Raw genomic sequence first — 16,035 nt, forward strand, 5'->3', positions numbered from 1 at the left:
GGATACCAAATCAAGGCCTTTTGGAAGTCTAGGTATACAATGTTGACCTCCTCTCTCTTATCCAGGTGGCAAGTTACCTGGTCATAGAAGGAGATGAGATCGGTAAGACAAGACCTGTGTGTGACAAAGCCATGCTGGCTGTCATTCCGAATCCTACCTTCTGCAAGCATAGCACACATGGACTCCTTGAGCCTCCAGAGCACCTGCCTGCTCTCCCTGATTATAGATAGGTACCCCAGGGAATCTGGGGTGCCTCACCATAACCAGGGAAGTTGGGGTTCTCTCTCAGCCAGGTCTATCCCTGTGAACACAGAATTAGTCTGGCTGAGTGGGGAAAGCAGAGAGATCACATCGCCCTTTGTGCTGCATCATCAAGGGGCAATGTGTGTTTCACCCAATGAAGCAGATCAGCTGTGCTGCTTTATTCAGCGACGTCTGTTTCTAGCCTAAGAGACACTTCACTGCTTGACAGTTCCTTCTGTTCAGTGTTTTCTGTAAAAGGTAATAATTTGCTATTGACCTATACCTTATTACTACACAGACCTCTCCTCACAACTGCGCCCACTGGCTCAGTGACTTTTGGGACATAGACAAATGCATACTTCAATGTAATTTAGAGCAGTTTTTTATAGCTATTTAAATGACATCGGACCAGACAGATGTACCACTATCCTGTGGTGGCAGCATGCAGGTCACAGCTGTTACTGCACCTCCCCATTAGGTGCAGGAGAGCAAATGACCGTTTGTTTGCCGTAACAAAATAGCTACAATAAAATGGCTGCCAGTGATACTGGCTGAGCCGTAATAAAATGGACAGACAAAATCTAATCCACTGTTTTATTCTGTTGGAACTTTGCTTTGATTCTTTCAGGGCTAATTCTTCAGTAGTTTAGGCAAATTTATCTGAGTTTTGGGGATATTATCTGTTTACAACATTTTTATATTGGTATGATGTCAATTAAACCTGTATAAACATGTTGTCTGTTCCAGCCTTTGGCAAATCAGTAGAGAAAGGTAGAGTAAAGGCTCTCCGTGTTTTGCTAGCTCTTCTCTCCTTATTTCCATTTCCCTGGATCCAAGGTTCAAACTACCTAATGAGACATGCATAGGGGATTCTTGCTTCTTTGAATGGGCATATAATCTAAGTCACAATCTAACTTTTAATAAGCAGCATAATTGTGTATCTAATCTTGTCCATTCACAGGATTAGTGAGTTATATTAGTGGACTGTGGTACTTGGCTTGATCGAACACTTCAGATTTCATTTGGTACTGTAAGGTCCCTCTTTCCTGCCCCATAAATGGCCTAGAAGAAACACTTCACAAGTCACATAGTGACTCCCCTTCTAGGGGAGTCCAGTACACTGGACTGCTTGTAGAGATTAACATTTCAGAATAAGGAAGAAGTCACTGAAATGAAAAAGACGTAGATGGATGGTAGGAAAATCTTCCAGGAATTCACTGGAAGATGCTGGGAAAGGTATCCATGATTCCTGACTGAGCCTTTTGTTTAAACTAAGACTACCTTACTACTCTGTACTGCACCCAACCCTCCAGTCCAAAAATGTCTTTGCAGGATGATGTAAGCAACTCTGACTCCACAACACTTGATGTGTACTGGGTTTTGTTTCTTTTTAGCCCTGAAGGTGATTCTTGTTTGCTTTGAGCGCCAGCTTGGCAGCCAGTGGTACTGGCTAAGCCTACAAGTCAAAGAGATGGCCTTGCGGAAAGTGGGCGGGCTTGCCCTGTGGGATTTCCTTGATTTCATCGTTCGGACTCGTATCCCAATCTTTGTGCTCCTGCGGCCCTTCATTCAGTGCAAGGTAATACCACCCTTAGTCCTAGTGTCAGTTTCTTTGTTAAATAATAATACTTTTAAGCAGGATATCCCAGAGTGCCTTGCAAAGGAGAATGTGACAGAGGCTTGGGGAAATTGCACTCTTAACATTTGTAGAAAGACCAACATTTTAGAAGTCATGACTCTCTAATGAACCTGTATACAGGACCTCTTGCACCTAAGGATCATTCATCCAAACAGCTTGTCATTGGGCAATACAAAGACTGAGTGATAATTATAGTAGTTCTAATCCAGCTGATCCGAGAAGCTACCGATTGTAATATGGCATTGTAGTGGGTTATCACACAGCTTTTTTATTTTCCTTGGGGCAAACTTGTCCCCACAAGATGACCTACGTCCATAACAAAAGAAACTCATAGACTAGCCTCATACCTGTGGTCCCTCCACAGACCTGGAGAGGGCTGTCCTGACTCTGTGCTGCCCCCTTAGCACCATAGCCTTCCCTCCCTCAGCATCCCTCCCTGGGAGCTCTTAACGCCCTATTGGCCAGACGGTCATCCCTGTCAGCTGGCCCCATGCCCTTGAGAAGGCAGACTATTACTCGTTAACCCCCCACAGCGGGGCTCCCACCCTTGAGCCATGCACCCCGTTACACATCCCCCCTCTCAAGAGTGGATCCCAGGATACACTCTTCCCCTTTCCTCAAACCCCAGCCCCCCTCTTGGGAAAAGAAGTCTGCATTTGTGTGTGCTGACCCAGGGCAGTGATGTATCAAGAAATTGAAAAGTTGTATAGGCAGGTACCATCTTGTCAATTGGGGCTTAGCCTCCTGCATGGTGTTAAGCCTTATTAAAGGGGCATGGTCAGTGACTAAATGAAATTAGGCCCCTAGGAGGTAGTAGTGCGGGGCCTTAACTGTCCACTTAATCACCAGGCACTCCTTTTCTGTGATGGCATATGTCTGCTCTCAGGGAAGGAGTTTCCTAGTGATATACAGCATGGGTGTTATCCATCCTCAGACTCCTGGGAGAGAACCATCCCCCGGCCGCACTCTGAGGCACTGGTCTGCAATATAAACTCTTTCATTAACTCTGGGCTGCATAGGACTGCATAGAAGCCATTTTACTGCCCCAAATGCTCTCTCACATTTGGGTGACCACTGAATTCTTTGCAGTGCTCCCTTCCTCAGCATGTCAGTCAGTGGGGCTGTAATGGCTGCAAATTCTGGGATGAATTGCTAATAGTAGCTGGCCAGTCCCAGAAATGACTATATTTGCTTCTGGGTTCTTGGCACCAGTGTTTCCATCAGGCCTCTGCTTTGTTTACTAGGGGCCTGATTTTACCATTGCCCAATATATATCACAGTCTATATCTATATACCCCAGGTGACACTGTTGTTAGACCAGCTACTCGTTATCACCTGCAACTCTTCTTTCACCCGCTGGTGGTGGTCCGCCCACGTGTTGATATAGCCAGCTCCATATGCCTGCCTGATGCAGGCAGAGTATTTTGTCCATTAAATGTTGGAAGGTTGCTGGAGCTCCATGTAAATGGAAAGGTAATGTCTTAAATGGGTCAAGCCATCAGGGTGTTGCAAAGGCCATGATTTTTCAAGAAGCTGGATCTCAAGGATTTTGCCAGTATCCCTTGGTCAAGTCCAAGGTGGTTATGTACTTTGCATTACCTATTATCTCCACCATTTACTCTATTCTGGTCACAGGTTACACGTCACATTTTGAAACTGTGTTGACTTTGCAGAAGTCAATACAAAATCAGATGATATGGTCAGGTTTTGACACCAACACAATTGGACTAGTGCACTCACTTGCCAATTCCTCTATTATTCCTAAGTCCAACATCTTCTTAATTTCTTGTTTCACCACTTACCACAGTCAGCTGGGATTCTCGAGTGTCCCTTTTAAATTGCACAGCCTGGAGGCTCTTTATTTCAACCCATTGAGTCAGGGTCAAAGTCTTCCCTAGCTTGAGGCCTGCTACTGGATCCAGGAGGGCATCCAGAACATCCAAACCAGCTTCCAGTAGACATGTAGAGCTCAGACAGGCCCCTCAGGCCTTCCAGCGTTTTAACAGGTTAACATGATATATCTGTGAACCATGCCATTTCCCCTCCCAGTGAACCTCATTTACCTGACCTACCCTCTGCAGGACCTCAAAAGATCCTTGCCACTTTGCCAGTAACATATTCTTGGAGGAGGGGAGTAATAGTAGGACTCAGTCTCCTAGCTGGTAGACACGGAGCTAAGCATTTTTATTATATTGCTGTTCTTGCTCTTGTTGGGCTGCTTTGAGATTTTTCTTTGTGAGAAGTCATGCCAGGGCTAACGTTTCCTGTAGTTTCAACATATGCTGAAATATGTTTTGTGTCACTGTCCCCTGGGCCTGCCAGGAGATCTAACACTCCTCAGGGCTGCCTGCTATATAGTAATTCAAAGGGTGAAAAGCCTGTGGATGACTGTGAAAGAGGGTATGCCAACCAATGGGACAGGCATCAGTGGGGCCTTATGAGTGAATTGGAGGGCAACCTGCTGGAACTTTGGGCAAGATGCACAATAAACTTTGACTTCCTGGTATATACCAGGCCAAAAGAACCTCACCAGCACTCTATCCTGGGTCTTTTCCACCCCAAAATAGTGCCCCCCAAAAGCTACATCATATGCCAGTTTCAAAACCTGGACTCAGTATCGTTTCAGGACCAACAGTTGGGACCGCTAAGCCCCCTCTGACATTGTTTGTGGCCACACTTATTAGGTGGTCCCCCCTACAACTCCAGATGGGGATCCTGGATTGCTAATTTTGTATCCACTATGGTCCCATTGGCCTACCCCAACTGGCCATACTGGATCCTCCCTTCAATCTTGGCCTTCCCCAGCCTAACCCAGCCCACCCTCCCAATGGGTTCCCTGACCCTCCACTTCCTTTGTATGGGGGGCCAGATCATATTAAACTCTGACTCCCTTTCTGGAGCCTCTGCCTCCCCAGTCATAGCTGATGATGGATTTTAAAATCCTTGTGTTCTCCACCATGTGTAGCATGCTGTCACTCAGGTTTTTGTTTTCTCTGGGGCAAACTTGCCCCCCAGTGGAATACCAACATTCGTAACAAAAGAAACACATAAACAATCAGCAAAGGGTTAACTCAAACCTGTTGTCCTTCCATGGTCTTAAAGAGGACTATCCTGACTCTGTGTTGCCCCTTTGGCACCATAGTCTTCCCTCTTTCCCTCAGCTTCGCTCCCTGGGAGCTTTTAACTTCTTCTGATCTAGACAGTCATCCATGTCAGTGGCCCCATGCCCCAAAGCAGGCAAGCTAGTACTCATTAACCCCCAGCAGTTGGGCTCCTGGCCCTGAGCCATGTACTTGGTTACAGGCATGTTGGTGCAAAATAAGTCTCATCATCCCCCCTCCATGATAATTTGGCTGGGATAATTTGCCTCATAGTATTGATGAATAAGAATAATGGAGAGTACAGTGAAATACATTGTCTGTAAACTCAACGTCCACTATCCTCTTGAGTGGCAGCGCTGCTACAGAAGGGACAGAAATGAATTATAGCATTTTAGGAATTCCAGAAATCAGGGTTTTCTCATGGGCCAGCATTAAATGTACTTACAGAGAACTCCTTGTAAGGTGGGCAGGTGTTTCATCTTGCATTGTTAAGCCTTATCCTAGGAACAATGAAAAAAGCCCTGACTTCAAAAGGAACTGCAGGGTTTCATCAGTTCTCAAGATCAGTGCCTCAGGTGGTTACATGGAGGTCTTTGATGGCCATTAATGCTATCAGAGCGCTTACCAGCTAAATGTAGAGCTAAGTGTTGTGATGCCGAAGTGTTCTGTTGTTAAATCTGTACTGTATGCCTCTTTCTCAGCTGCTTGCCCAACCAGCAGAGAATCATGAAGAACTGACTGCCCGACAACACATTGCTGACCAGCTAGAGCGGCGCTTCATCCCACGCCCTTTGTGCAAGAGCTCCCTCATTGCAGAATTCAACAATGAGCTAAAGATCCTGAAGGAAGCAGTGCACAGTGGGTCAGGTGCGGACATCCAGGGATGGAGAGGGGGCGGCAAAAGAAGGAGAAGGGTGGACTTATCTGAAGGTGTGCATTGGGTTACAGTATCATGCTGACCTCAGCAAGCAATGTTGTTTATTTTTAAAGTGAGTTTCATCCTAGAATTTCAGGAAGCTTATCTGCATGCACACACACATACACGCACAGAGCCTCTCACCTGTTTCTGCTGCTATTTTCAGCTCAAGCTAGCTGGCCCATCCTGTGCTGTAGGCTAAACCTGTCTGAGTGTCCATTGAGCTGGTAACTTTCCCATTTTGCAGGTGACAGACTTCATTTAGATCTAGGTATTCTGAATTCCCCTCTTGTAGGATTATTTGCTTATTACTCAGTAGCAGGCATTTTTTTTTCTCATTTCTCCTGTAAAGGGTGGTTCAGCATTTTGGACTCCTCCAAACTTCTAAATCAGTGATTCTCAACCAGGCTGTCACAGCACCCTAGGATGCCTTGAGATTCTTTCAAGGGTGCTGCAGGGTGCCCACAATGTTAGCACAATGTTAGGTGTACAAACACAAATCACAGGACAAACCTAGAGATTTTAAATACAAATCTGTAGTGTTAAAAGCATTCTGCCCTATTGTGGTCTTTCTGAGTTCTTTGCAGCAGAAGAATGGCTCTATTAGGTTTCTGTAGTAAAAAATTAAGGTAAGACCGAAGGTGAGCATTTATCTGAGGGGTGCCTTGGGTCTAAAAAGTTTTGAGATCCAGGGCTGTACAAGATCAGTCACATACCCACCTCTACCTCATCCTCCACCCTCATCATATTATAGTGACCATTTTCTCCTCTAGTTTGTTGCCACTAGAGGGCGGCTCTTGCTTACACAATATAGCAAATATTCTGAGCTTCAATCTAAAAAGAAAACGGATTAGCTCACCTTACCTTTCTTTCTTCCTGCCATAAACATTTGCCTTGCTTTACAAATGACAAAGTTGGGGCAGTGGCAATAAGGCTCAGGGAGAAAATCAGGGAAGAAAAGTTTGCAGAGCCAAAGGTCTGGAACGGGTGAGCTGAGCCAGGGCAACAGTACGGATCTAGCACCAAGTAAGCACAGCATACTTTTTCTCTGCCTTTAATGTCCTGCTTCCATAGCAGAGCTGTTGCAGTCAACTGTGCTTCCATCCCACTGTTGCTCATCCCTTCTTCCCCATCTATCCAAACTGAAATAAAAGGTCTTGCCCTTCTCGAACAATGTCCTTTTCCCCATAATCCTGACTGTCTTGGGCTTGGTTTCTCCCATCTGTGCAGCCTATCAAGGGAAGACTTCGATCAGCACTGTAGGCACCTCCACCTCTGCCTACCGCCTCAGCCTTGCTACCATGTCCCGCTCCAACACAGGCACTGGCACAGTCTGGGAGCAGGACAGTGAGCCTTCACAGCAAGCTTCGCAGGACACTCTGAGCCGGACTGATGAGGAGGATGAAGAAAGTATGTGTCTACTGCTACAGGAGCAGAGTAAAGTTGAATCTCTTTACCCAAGCTCAGCTCTGATCTACAGAGAGAACAAGCCATTGATCTGAGCAGTAAAATATTCTGCAACTGCTTGGTGTTGAGGCCTTGCTAGGCTTGCACCCAGGCAGCAGCAAATAGTGGTTGCTCCCCAACTTTCAGTGTGAGTGGAGGTTGCATGTGGGCTTCAGGTTAAAAACTAGGTGTGGCTGCTTCTCAAAGCAGTTGTATATCTTGAGTCCAGGTGTGTCTCCTTCCTTACTCTTGGGCACAAGATTGCCCAAGGCAGGGTGTGGAGAGAATTTAGCGTAAGAGACAGGAGCTGAAGTGCAATCCCCACAATACTGAGAAGGTGTTTATCAGTTACCTCTTTGGCCTTAATCTAGCTAACAGACAGGAGCTACCTGAGAACTAGTGTAGCAGACATTTCGCTGCTATAACACCTTTGCTTTCCTGTTCATAATTTTTAACCATATGTTCATGCATGCAGCACAGAGCTGCACTGTGTAGGATTAAGCTGTGGGTAGTGTCTGCCTACTAGTAGCAGAGGCAATACAAGCCGTGCATTGTGAGAAATCTCCTGGTACTAGTTTGCAAGGAGGGGCTGGTGACTCTGCCTTTGTTTTAATTGATGTGGGTTTGCACAAACCTGTTTTCATGTTGAGTGTGCCAACCCCTGTGCTCTTAGGAAGGCTGCTCTCATGCCTGAGAACAACTGCAAGGGATGCCTCCAAAGCAGCTTCACAGCTGTATTTCTGGTTTGGACACATGTGACTGAGAAGGGGTGAGTGGGGCATGAGTGAGGGTACCCTCTCAGAGCATGGAGTAGACATTTTATGTGGTTTCAGCTGAGTTGCACATGAGACATGGGGATCTGCTTTAATTGAATTTGATATCAGTAACTCCAAGTTTTGCATACATTCCCTGAAAACCAAAAGCCAGGAACAACCGTCTCTCTGCCTAGCAGACCTGAGCTTCCCATTCCTCCAGCTTTTATTGTCTTCTTGTGATGCAAGTATTGCCTTCATAGCTTGAAACCTTTCCCTCTCTCCTTGCTGCTTGAGGGCAGCTGGATGGTCCTAGGAGACAGTAGATGCATGAGTAGCTAAGGCAGGATGCCTCTGGAACAGGATGGCCAACCTGCAACATACATGCCACAAGTGGCATGGGCAGCCTGTGTGTGGCACACAAGGGCAAGCAGTACAGTGGCAGATAGGGCAGGGAACAGAAAGCAGGGCAGCAGATTGGGCAAGGGAAGTGGGTCAGAGTGGCACTCAGGGCGGATGCAGAACTAATGTATGGCACACCTGCCAAAAAGTTTGGTCTCCCAGTGCTTTAACACATGAAATAATGTGATGGCTTGTAAGATAAAGGAATTAATTGTACCTTAAGGGAAAGGTTTAGTTTGAAACAAGGTTCAGCCCAAGTTTGCTGATGGGCTGTTTAGCTGGTGATGATGGTGTCCATTGGTCACAGTGTTGGATTCAGTATGAATGACTTAGAATAAGCATTTTCCCATTTGCTCAGGTCCATAAAAGCCCTCAAGCCAGACCTAAGTTAACCTTCATCTGATTTAAAGCTATCTGACATACCAGCATGGGTGTGCAAAAGCTACCAGAACAACAGAAAGAAATTAATCCAAAATTAACTGCAAAAGAGCTTAGATAATGATATGTTGGCAGCAGGCAGCTCAAACCTCTCAGCAAGAAGTATTAACACTATCTGGTAGGTTAAAAATGCCAGCAAGTCAAAACTGATCATTTGATCTTTCAGTATTACAAGGGGTGTTGGTTGCAGCCATGTTGGTATAAGGACACAGGCAGACAAGGTCCTTTGAGTAAAAGTGAAATCTTTTATTAGACTGGCTAAATAGCTGGGAAAATTGACACTTGCGGGATTTTTGTTACTTTTTTCCTGATATTTTATTTCATTTCCAAATGTCATTAAAAATGTCAAGCATGTCTAATAAAAATCCAACAATCTGCACAGTCTTGTGACAGTATGTGATGTATTTGAGTCATTTCAACCTTATTCCTGTGAACACAACATTAGCATTTTGAGGAGGGGGAAAAGACCTTTATTTTTGCAAGTGAAAACCTGTTGATTTGGTAAATCTCTTCACTGCTCCTATGAAGGTTAATAATCTTGTTTTTTTAAATCATAAAATTTATTATCAGCAAAATGTCCATGTTCTCAATCCAAGTTGACCCTGAATTTAAGATGCCTCCCCACATAATTAGATTCTATACATGGAAACATCACCAACTTAAGTTATTATTTTCCATGTACAGAATCTAGTTATTAGAGGGGCATTGTAAATTTGTCATCCCCCACCTGCCACTGCTGCAGGCAATGGGAGCAGGCAGTAGAGGGGCAGGCAATGGGGAAGGTCAAGTAGCCTGAGCCACTTGCCCCCCTGCTGCTTGCCCCCACCCCAAATCCCTACACCTAGCCCCCTACATTGGTGTCTTCACCCCTGTCACTGCCTGACCCCCTTCTGCCTCTTCTCCTTCAACCTTTGCCTTCCTCGCATCCCGGCAGTCTCTGCCTGCTCCCCACACATGCCATTTACCTTCCAGCTCCAACATAGCTTAAGCCTGATGCACTGAGTATGTTGCTCCAGCCGAGTGCACTTGCCCCAGCCTGGCCCAGTAGCAGCAGCAGCAGTGGCAGCCTCAACCCAGGCTTCAGGCCTGGCCAGAGCTGCCACTGCCACAACAGCTGTTACTAGGCTGGGCTTGGGCTGAACAACAACATGCTCTGTGCCCCAGGCTAGAGTGGGGCTAGATCCAGAGGGTTAGTTGGGGAGGATGCAAGGTTGGGGAAGGCAAGCAGCAGGTCAGGACTGCAGCGAAAGCTGCAGCAGCCACCTGCCCTCCTGCCACCTTGTATTTGAATCCAAGACAAAGAGCTTTTCCCCCCACCACGTTAAATGGGGCGAAAACCTCATTCTGGATTTAAGTAAATACAGCAAAAGCAATTCCATTGCAGTAGTAACTAAAGATCCTAGACTTCCACTCTTACGAGCCATTTCCTAATAGGGAGGGCTTCCTAGGGAAGCCCCACACTCTGCAAACATTTGATGACCACACTGCTGCTACTCAGGCACAAATGAAAGTACACGTGCGTACGTTGGCAGGAGTGGAATTTGAAGACCTCTGAGTCGTGAATGCGTGGAAACTGTAAACATGTCACGAGGATTTGGGATGACTTTTTCTCACTCTCTCCCATGTCATTGTCGTTTCTAGATGACTCAGTGAGCATGCCCAGTGTGGTAAGTGAACAGGACGCATACCTTATGGGTGCCATTGGGAGGAGGCGATTCTCCAGCCATATCTCCAGCATGTCTGCACCTCAGGCTGAGGTGGGCCTGTTACCCAGCCAAAGGTAACGTGCTTTTTCATCTTTCCCAATATAATCCCAAGAACAGAGGGTACCTTGAGTGTGACTCAGTAATAAGGGATGGTAAAGTCAGTGCCAACTTAAGAAGCTGATCCTGTAGTATTTACTCGTGCATTGCAAGTAGTTCCATTGACATCAGTGAGAGCACTTGACTGGGTAAAGGCTGCAGGGTTTGATATAAAGATCTTCCAGTACAGTCTATATTGCATAATCTTCATAAGAGCCACATTTCATTGTTAGAAACATTTCCTTCTAGCAATCTCAGAATCTTACAGCACCACTATTGTTTCTCTGCTAATGCCTTTCCTGTTACTGTATTTGATATCAAAACCATTGGCAGGATTTTAGGGTGCCTGAGACTCTTAGAGGTTTCATTTTATGGGTCCTAAATACAGCACTTGAAATGAGTAGAGAGGAATCCCAAGGTACTGGGAAAATCTAATGCAATCTGTGTCCATCTCAGAACAGACTCGTTTTCCTCTGGACATTAGCTCATCTCAAAAAGCAAATGTCAAATATGAAATAGGATTTGTGACATTATTCAAAACCGGAAAACTTGTTTGTCCACTGGAGATAATCTCAGATGCCTCCTATTACTAGAAGAGGAGGAGAAGGTTGTTAGTCAGATGTGAGTCTTAGACCCACAGGGACAGTTTTTTTCCAATTCAATTCCATTATTTGTGCATAATCAATATTTATTTATTTATTTTGTATGTGGCACAGATTTCTAAAGAACTTTGACAAAGGGAGAACATAGAGACGAATTTGTCATTCTCTGCAAACCTTGAAACGTGATTTCTGCATCCTTTCTTGACTGGCTTAGGAAGATAAAGCGGAACTGGGCCTAGCCCAGTCTCAGTTGTAGTTCAATTAGAAACAACTGTGATGCATGTCACAGCTTAAAAGGAACAGATATGGTTTATACCAACACAGATATGGGAAACAACTTGCAGAAATCCAAGCTAGTAGATTGTATTCAAGAGTTTGCATAAAAGAGGCTTCTGAGGATTCATTTGACTTTTAAACCCATTTCATTTGGCTAACTTCCTTCCTTCCTTTAAAAAAACAGTTTTGCTGCAAAATTTCCAATATGCTGTATGCTGCATAATCTTCTAAAAGTCTACATTTTGCTGTTAGAAATATTCCCTTCAAGGAGCCACGAGCCATAGTGCTTGTTGGTTGGTGATGTTAAGAAAAAATGTGTAGTTACAACATAGTTTTGGACTCTTTGCCTTTTAAAGCATGTAATCTACTGGGAAAATCTCCTTTTATATGTGTAGAATAGGCTTAGTAGATATCATATTTCACAGTCACATAGCCTTTTTATTCATCATGGACAAGAAATAGTCACTTGGCTTTTTGTTGGTATTAAAATGTAAACTAATTAATGTTTAGTAGTAATGTTATTGCTTTCTTGCTGGTAAGGTAGCAAACCACTTTTGTCCTTCTGGATGCTTCATCAGAGGCAACACGTTGAAATGGAGAGGGAGTCAATGCAGCAGTAGAAGCAATATTAATATTATTGGGTACAGATTTGCTGGTATATGTTTCAGCTGTTACTTACAGATTCATTGCAGTGTAAGAGGCAACACGTTGAAATGGAGAGGGAGTCAATGCAGCAGTAGAAGCAATATTAATATTATTGGGTACAGATTTGCTGGTATATGTTTCAGCTGTTACTTACAGATTCATTGCAGTGTAAGACAAAGCTTTCAGGAGGTTTAGTCTTTTAATGGAACCAGACCTTGGGTGTAGTTTGACAAGTCATGGAAAGTAGATTAGCATTACAGGCACAAATCTCAGTAAGAGAACTGATGTGTGAGGGATAGGGGAAAAGGTTATGAAATGAAGTGGAAAGTAAATAGGACATAATATAATGCAGTCAGAAAAATGGCTTTGAAAACTGTTTCCCACCCTTATGTTCCCAAGAAGTGCTATTATATTAACAAGCTTCCTAGCTCATGCAATGTACCGTATAAATTTGGAGGTGTCCTTGGATCATAACCTCCATCTAGAGATTGAGTCTTTTATCCAGAATTTAATTTAGCAGATGTTCTTTTTTCTGTGCCTTGAGCCATAAGTTCTGATGAAACAGTGCAAGACCAAATGATTTTACCGTCTTTTTTTTTCCTTTTTCTTATTTCGTTGATATTTTTTTTCCTTAAAAACAGAGACAATTGCATGCTTTTTGCATTTTCTTTCCCTAAATTCTTCATCTCCCTGCCCCTCCTGCAGTGAACCTAATGTCCTCGATGACTCCCAGGGCCTGGCCGCTGAGGGCAGCCTCTCTAGGTACAGTGTCAACACTACCTGTCTGTCAGTGTCTGTGCTGGGAAATAATCGGTTCCCTATCTCCTCTGTCTCTCTTACTCACCTTTTGTCTCTCTTTCCATTTCTGTCTCTTGTTGTTCATTGATATTCAGGCCTGCAAGTCAAAGGTGTAGCAACCCATCTTCAGTTTTCAGCTTTGATTGCCAACAACTTCTAATTGTTAACAATGTTGAGGAGTTAAAAAAAGGTTCGCTGGGCTAAAATATTTGTCTGTTTTGGATTTTCCCCTTGTTAGCTATGGTTCTGAAAATATGAGAAATAGTATGCACAAGATATTAAATGTAATCTTTTACGAGCATCAATGTAGAGACATTCTTGTAAAAAGATTTGTCATTCTATACTCTCAATACTGTCATCATGAAACGCTATTATAAGAATAATGTACAGATCATAGGCATTTTCTTTTATCGTTCTTTAATAATACTAATCTTGATATTACTTACTGAGTGCAATTCCTTATAAATGTCCTTGTAGTAATCCCCACTTATTACTATGCATTACTATTGTTCACATGCTAGCCTTAGAAAACATTCAGACAGACACTTTGGATAGTCAAAATTATGCTGGCAGTGACAGAATACAAACTTGTGAGCTCCTGCTTCTTGTGAACAGGGGAGTTTGTTCTTTGTACAAATAATATTATTGCCATGTCTTTAAAATATGTTGGTTGTACGATTTCAAAGGGAGGGCTGCACCTTTAACCATCAGTTCAGCCTGCTACATCATTTTTACTGTTGTGCTACTGTGGCCACACCTCTCAAGTGATCCTCATTAGGTGGGAAAGATTTTGTTCATCCCAAGAGTACCTTTGTTTTGTTCTGGGAGGACACAACCCCTGAAATCTGGTATGTAGAGTACACTGCATTGCTTTGTTATTTTACCCTGCTAGACTAAAGATGAGGACACGTTGAGAGGCACTTGTGTGAAATAGTATTTTTTTTGAGATTTCACCATTTTTTTTATGCTGAAAAATGGGAAATTAAGTCTGTTGTTGGCTTTGCCATTTAGATCATCCCCATAATTCATAGTGTCATTTGTGTTTGCGTGTGCTTTGCCTTGACAGATCAGTCTCTGATTGGTGGTAATGTGGAAGGGCTGTCAAGAAAAGATGCTTTCCTTTGGTAGAGTCAGGAATGTTATCCTATAGCAAAATGTATTTTGTTCCCAAAATATCAGTAAGGCACCTGTCTGATAGAATCAACTGAGCAACATTTCACACGCTGAGACAAAACAGAAACCGTTCTACAAAAGAAATTAAGTGCATTCACTTTGTGAGAATTAACTAGTCTATGTTTGGGGAGAGCTATGTTTGAGATAAAGACAGTATGGCCTAATGAATAAGTCCCATCCCAACGTTAATTGTGAAATGTCTTCACGCTATTACATGGGAGTCATTCTGCATGACAACTCTTCATGACAAGGCCAGGTATTTTATGATAGATGAGTCAGTTGACAAGGTCAAACTCCGTAATTAATTTTGGTCTCTGAAATTTAGACATATATGCAGTGGGTTGCTATTGGATCCTAGCATGTCAACCTTTGCCAAAAACAAGACATTGTCTCCTGTACTGCATTGTTACAGAGTTTTTCCTAAAGTAGAAAATCATTTGGTACGTGTGGGGAAGTTGGTTTATACAGAAAGAATATTTCTGGTGATGTTTTATTTTCTCAGGGAAAGGCACAGACATCTGCAGGAAACACTTTTATGCCACAAAAGCTTAAAAGAGAATGAACGTAGTGGAGCAAGCTAATCTAATCTCTGTGAAAAAGGCTATAATTTTAGTTCTGTAGAAGATGAAAAGGCAATGTTTTAGCTGTATGGTATGTACTTAAATGTGTAAATTGGATTCTTCTTTTAAAGGAGAGAAGCAATAAAACAGCCAGACAGCATAACTGCTTATTGTACTGTGGAGATCATTGATATAGCAGAGGGTAAATACACTCTTATATTCAGGAACATTAGCTTTAAATAAATCAGGCTGAGATTTTTCTTTAGATAACTTTGATTTTAGCTCTCAAATACGTGGATAAAAACTGTTTAGAATTGCCTAATAAATTCAAAGTTCAGTAGTATTTACCCTAGGTTAATGGAATAACAGATTAAATAAAACATGGTTGAAGGCAGGAATTTCAAATAATTGAAAAGAGCAATAACAAAAACAACAGTAAAGCCCATGTACCAATTAGAGTTACACTTATAAAAGAAATGAAGACAGAAAGAGAACAGCATTCATATGCACATTATGGAGAAAGAAGGGGGTAGGCGATAAAGATTTCTTCATAACATGATTTGTTGAGATTATAACTGGAGAAAACAGGGGAGATTTCCCCAAAGCACAAAGGAAAAGGATGAAAACTTCTGTGATTGGAAGCTGGTGCACAAAGAAACTTTTCATCATGATTAATAAGGAAAATTAGACCAATGAATATAGCGAGTGTATAGGAATATCTTTATGTTAAACTGATTCTGACAGCTGAAACGCTTCTGGGAAATTGGGAGCTGGATTTAATCTACATATTAACCCATTCTCTGCTAGTCCTTCACAGCAAATGTGAGTTACCTTTGTCCCAGAACAATCAATTGACATACTGGGAACATGGGCCATTCCCAATCTCTTGAGAAGTACAGCACATGCTTTCTACCAAGATATTACCAGGATTTTTGGCAGTGACTATAATACATTTAATATTGTTTTAAAAATATTTACTTGCTCTTTCTGGTTTTTGTTTTCCTCTGTCACACATTTATTTGCTTCATTATTTCTTGTTTATCTTACTATAAATACCAATTTGATAAAGTTATTTCACTATGATTTGAGTGTTACACTGGACCAACATTTGTTGCAGTGTTGACAACAAGCATCCATGAATTCTTGTTAGTTTGTCTGTCTCTGTCCTAACCTTGTGAAGGAAGTAACATGATTAGGAAGACGCATCGCCTGTCGTGGGCATGCAGTGAGTGACCGAGCACC

The 16,035-nt window shown here is 43.1% G+C and overlaps 1 protein-coding gene across 2 annotated transcripts in view; it reads left to right on the forward strand.

Annotated features, from left to right (window-relative positions):
- UNC80 (unc-80 homolog, NALCN activator) overlaps window positions 1–16,035 on the forward strand; it is a 195,195-nt gene that overhangs the window by 172,127 nt on the left and 7,033 nt on the right. Inside the window, exons 57-61 of one of the 2 annotated variants that reach the window (XM_019553642.1) lie at window positions 1,638–1,822; window positions 5,685–5,850; window positions 7,130–7,309; window positions 10,579–10,717; window positions 12,968–13,024. In XM_019553642.1, the coding sequence (XP_019409187.1) occupies window positions 1,638–1,822; window positions 5,685–5,850; window positions 7,130–7,309; window positions 10,579–10,717; window positions 12,968–13,024 (727 nt within the window). The remainder of the gene's footprint in view (window positions 1–1,637; window positions 1,823–5,684; window positions 5,851–7,129; window positions 7,310–10,578; window positions 10,718–12,967; window positions 13,025–16,035) is intronic. The other variant, XM_019553643.1, reaches the window with a different exon arrangement.

This window comes from Crocodylus porosus, unplaced genomic scaffold (assembly GCF_001723895.1).
Source record: "Crocodylus porosus isolate Cpor-Errol unplaced genomic scaffold, CroPor_comp1, whole genome shotgun sequence".
Taxonomy (NCBI): Eukaryota; Metazoa; Chordata; order Crocodylia; family Crocodylidae; genus Crocodylus; species Crocodylus porosus.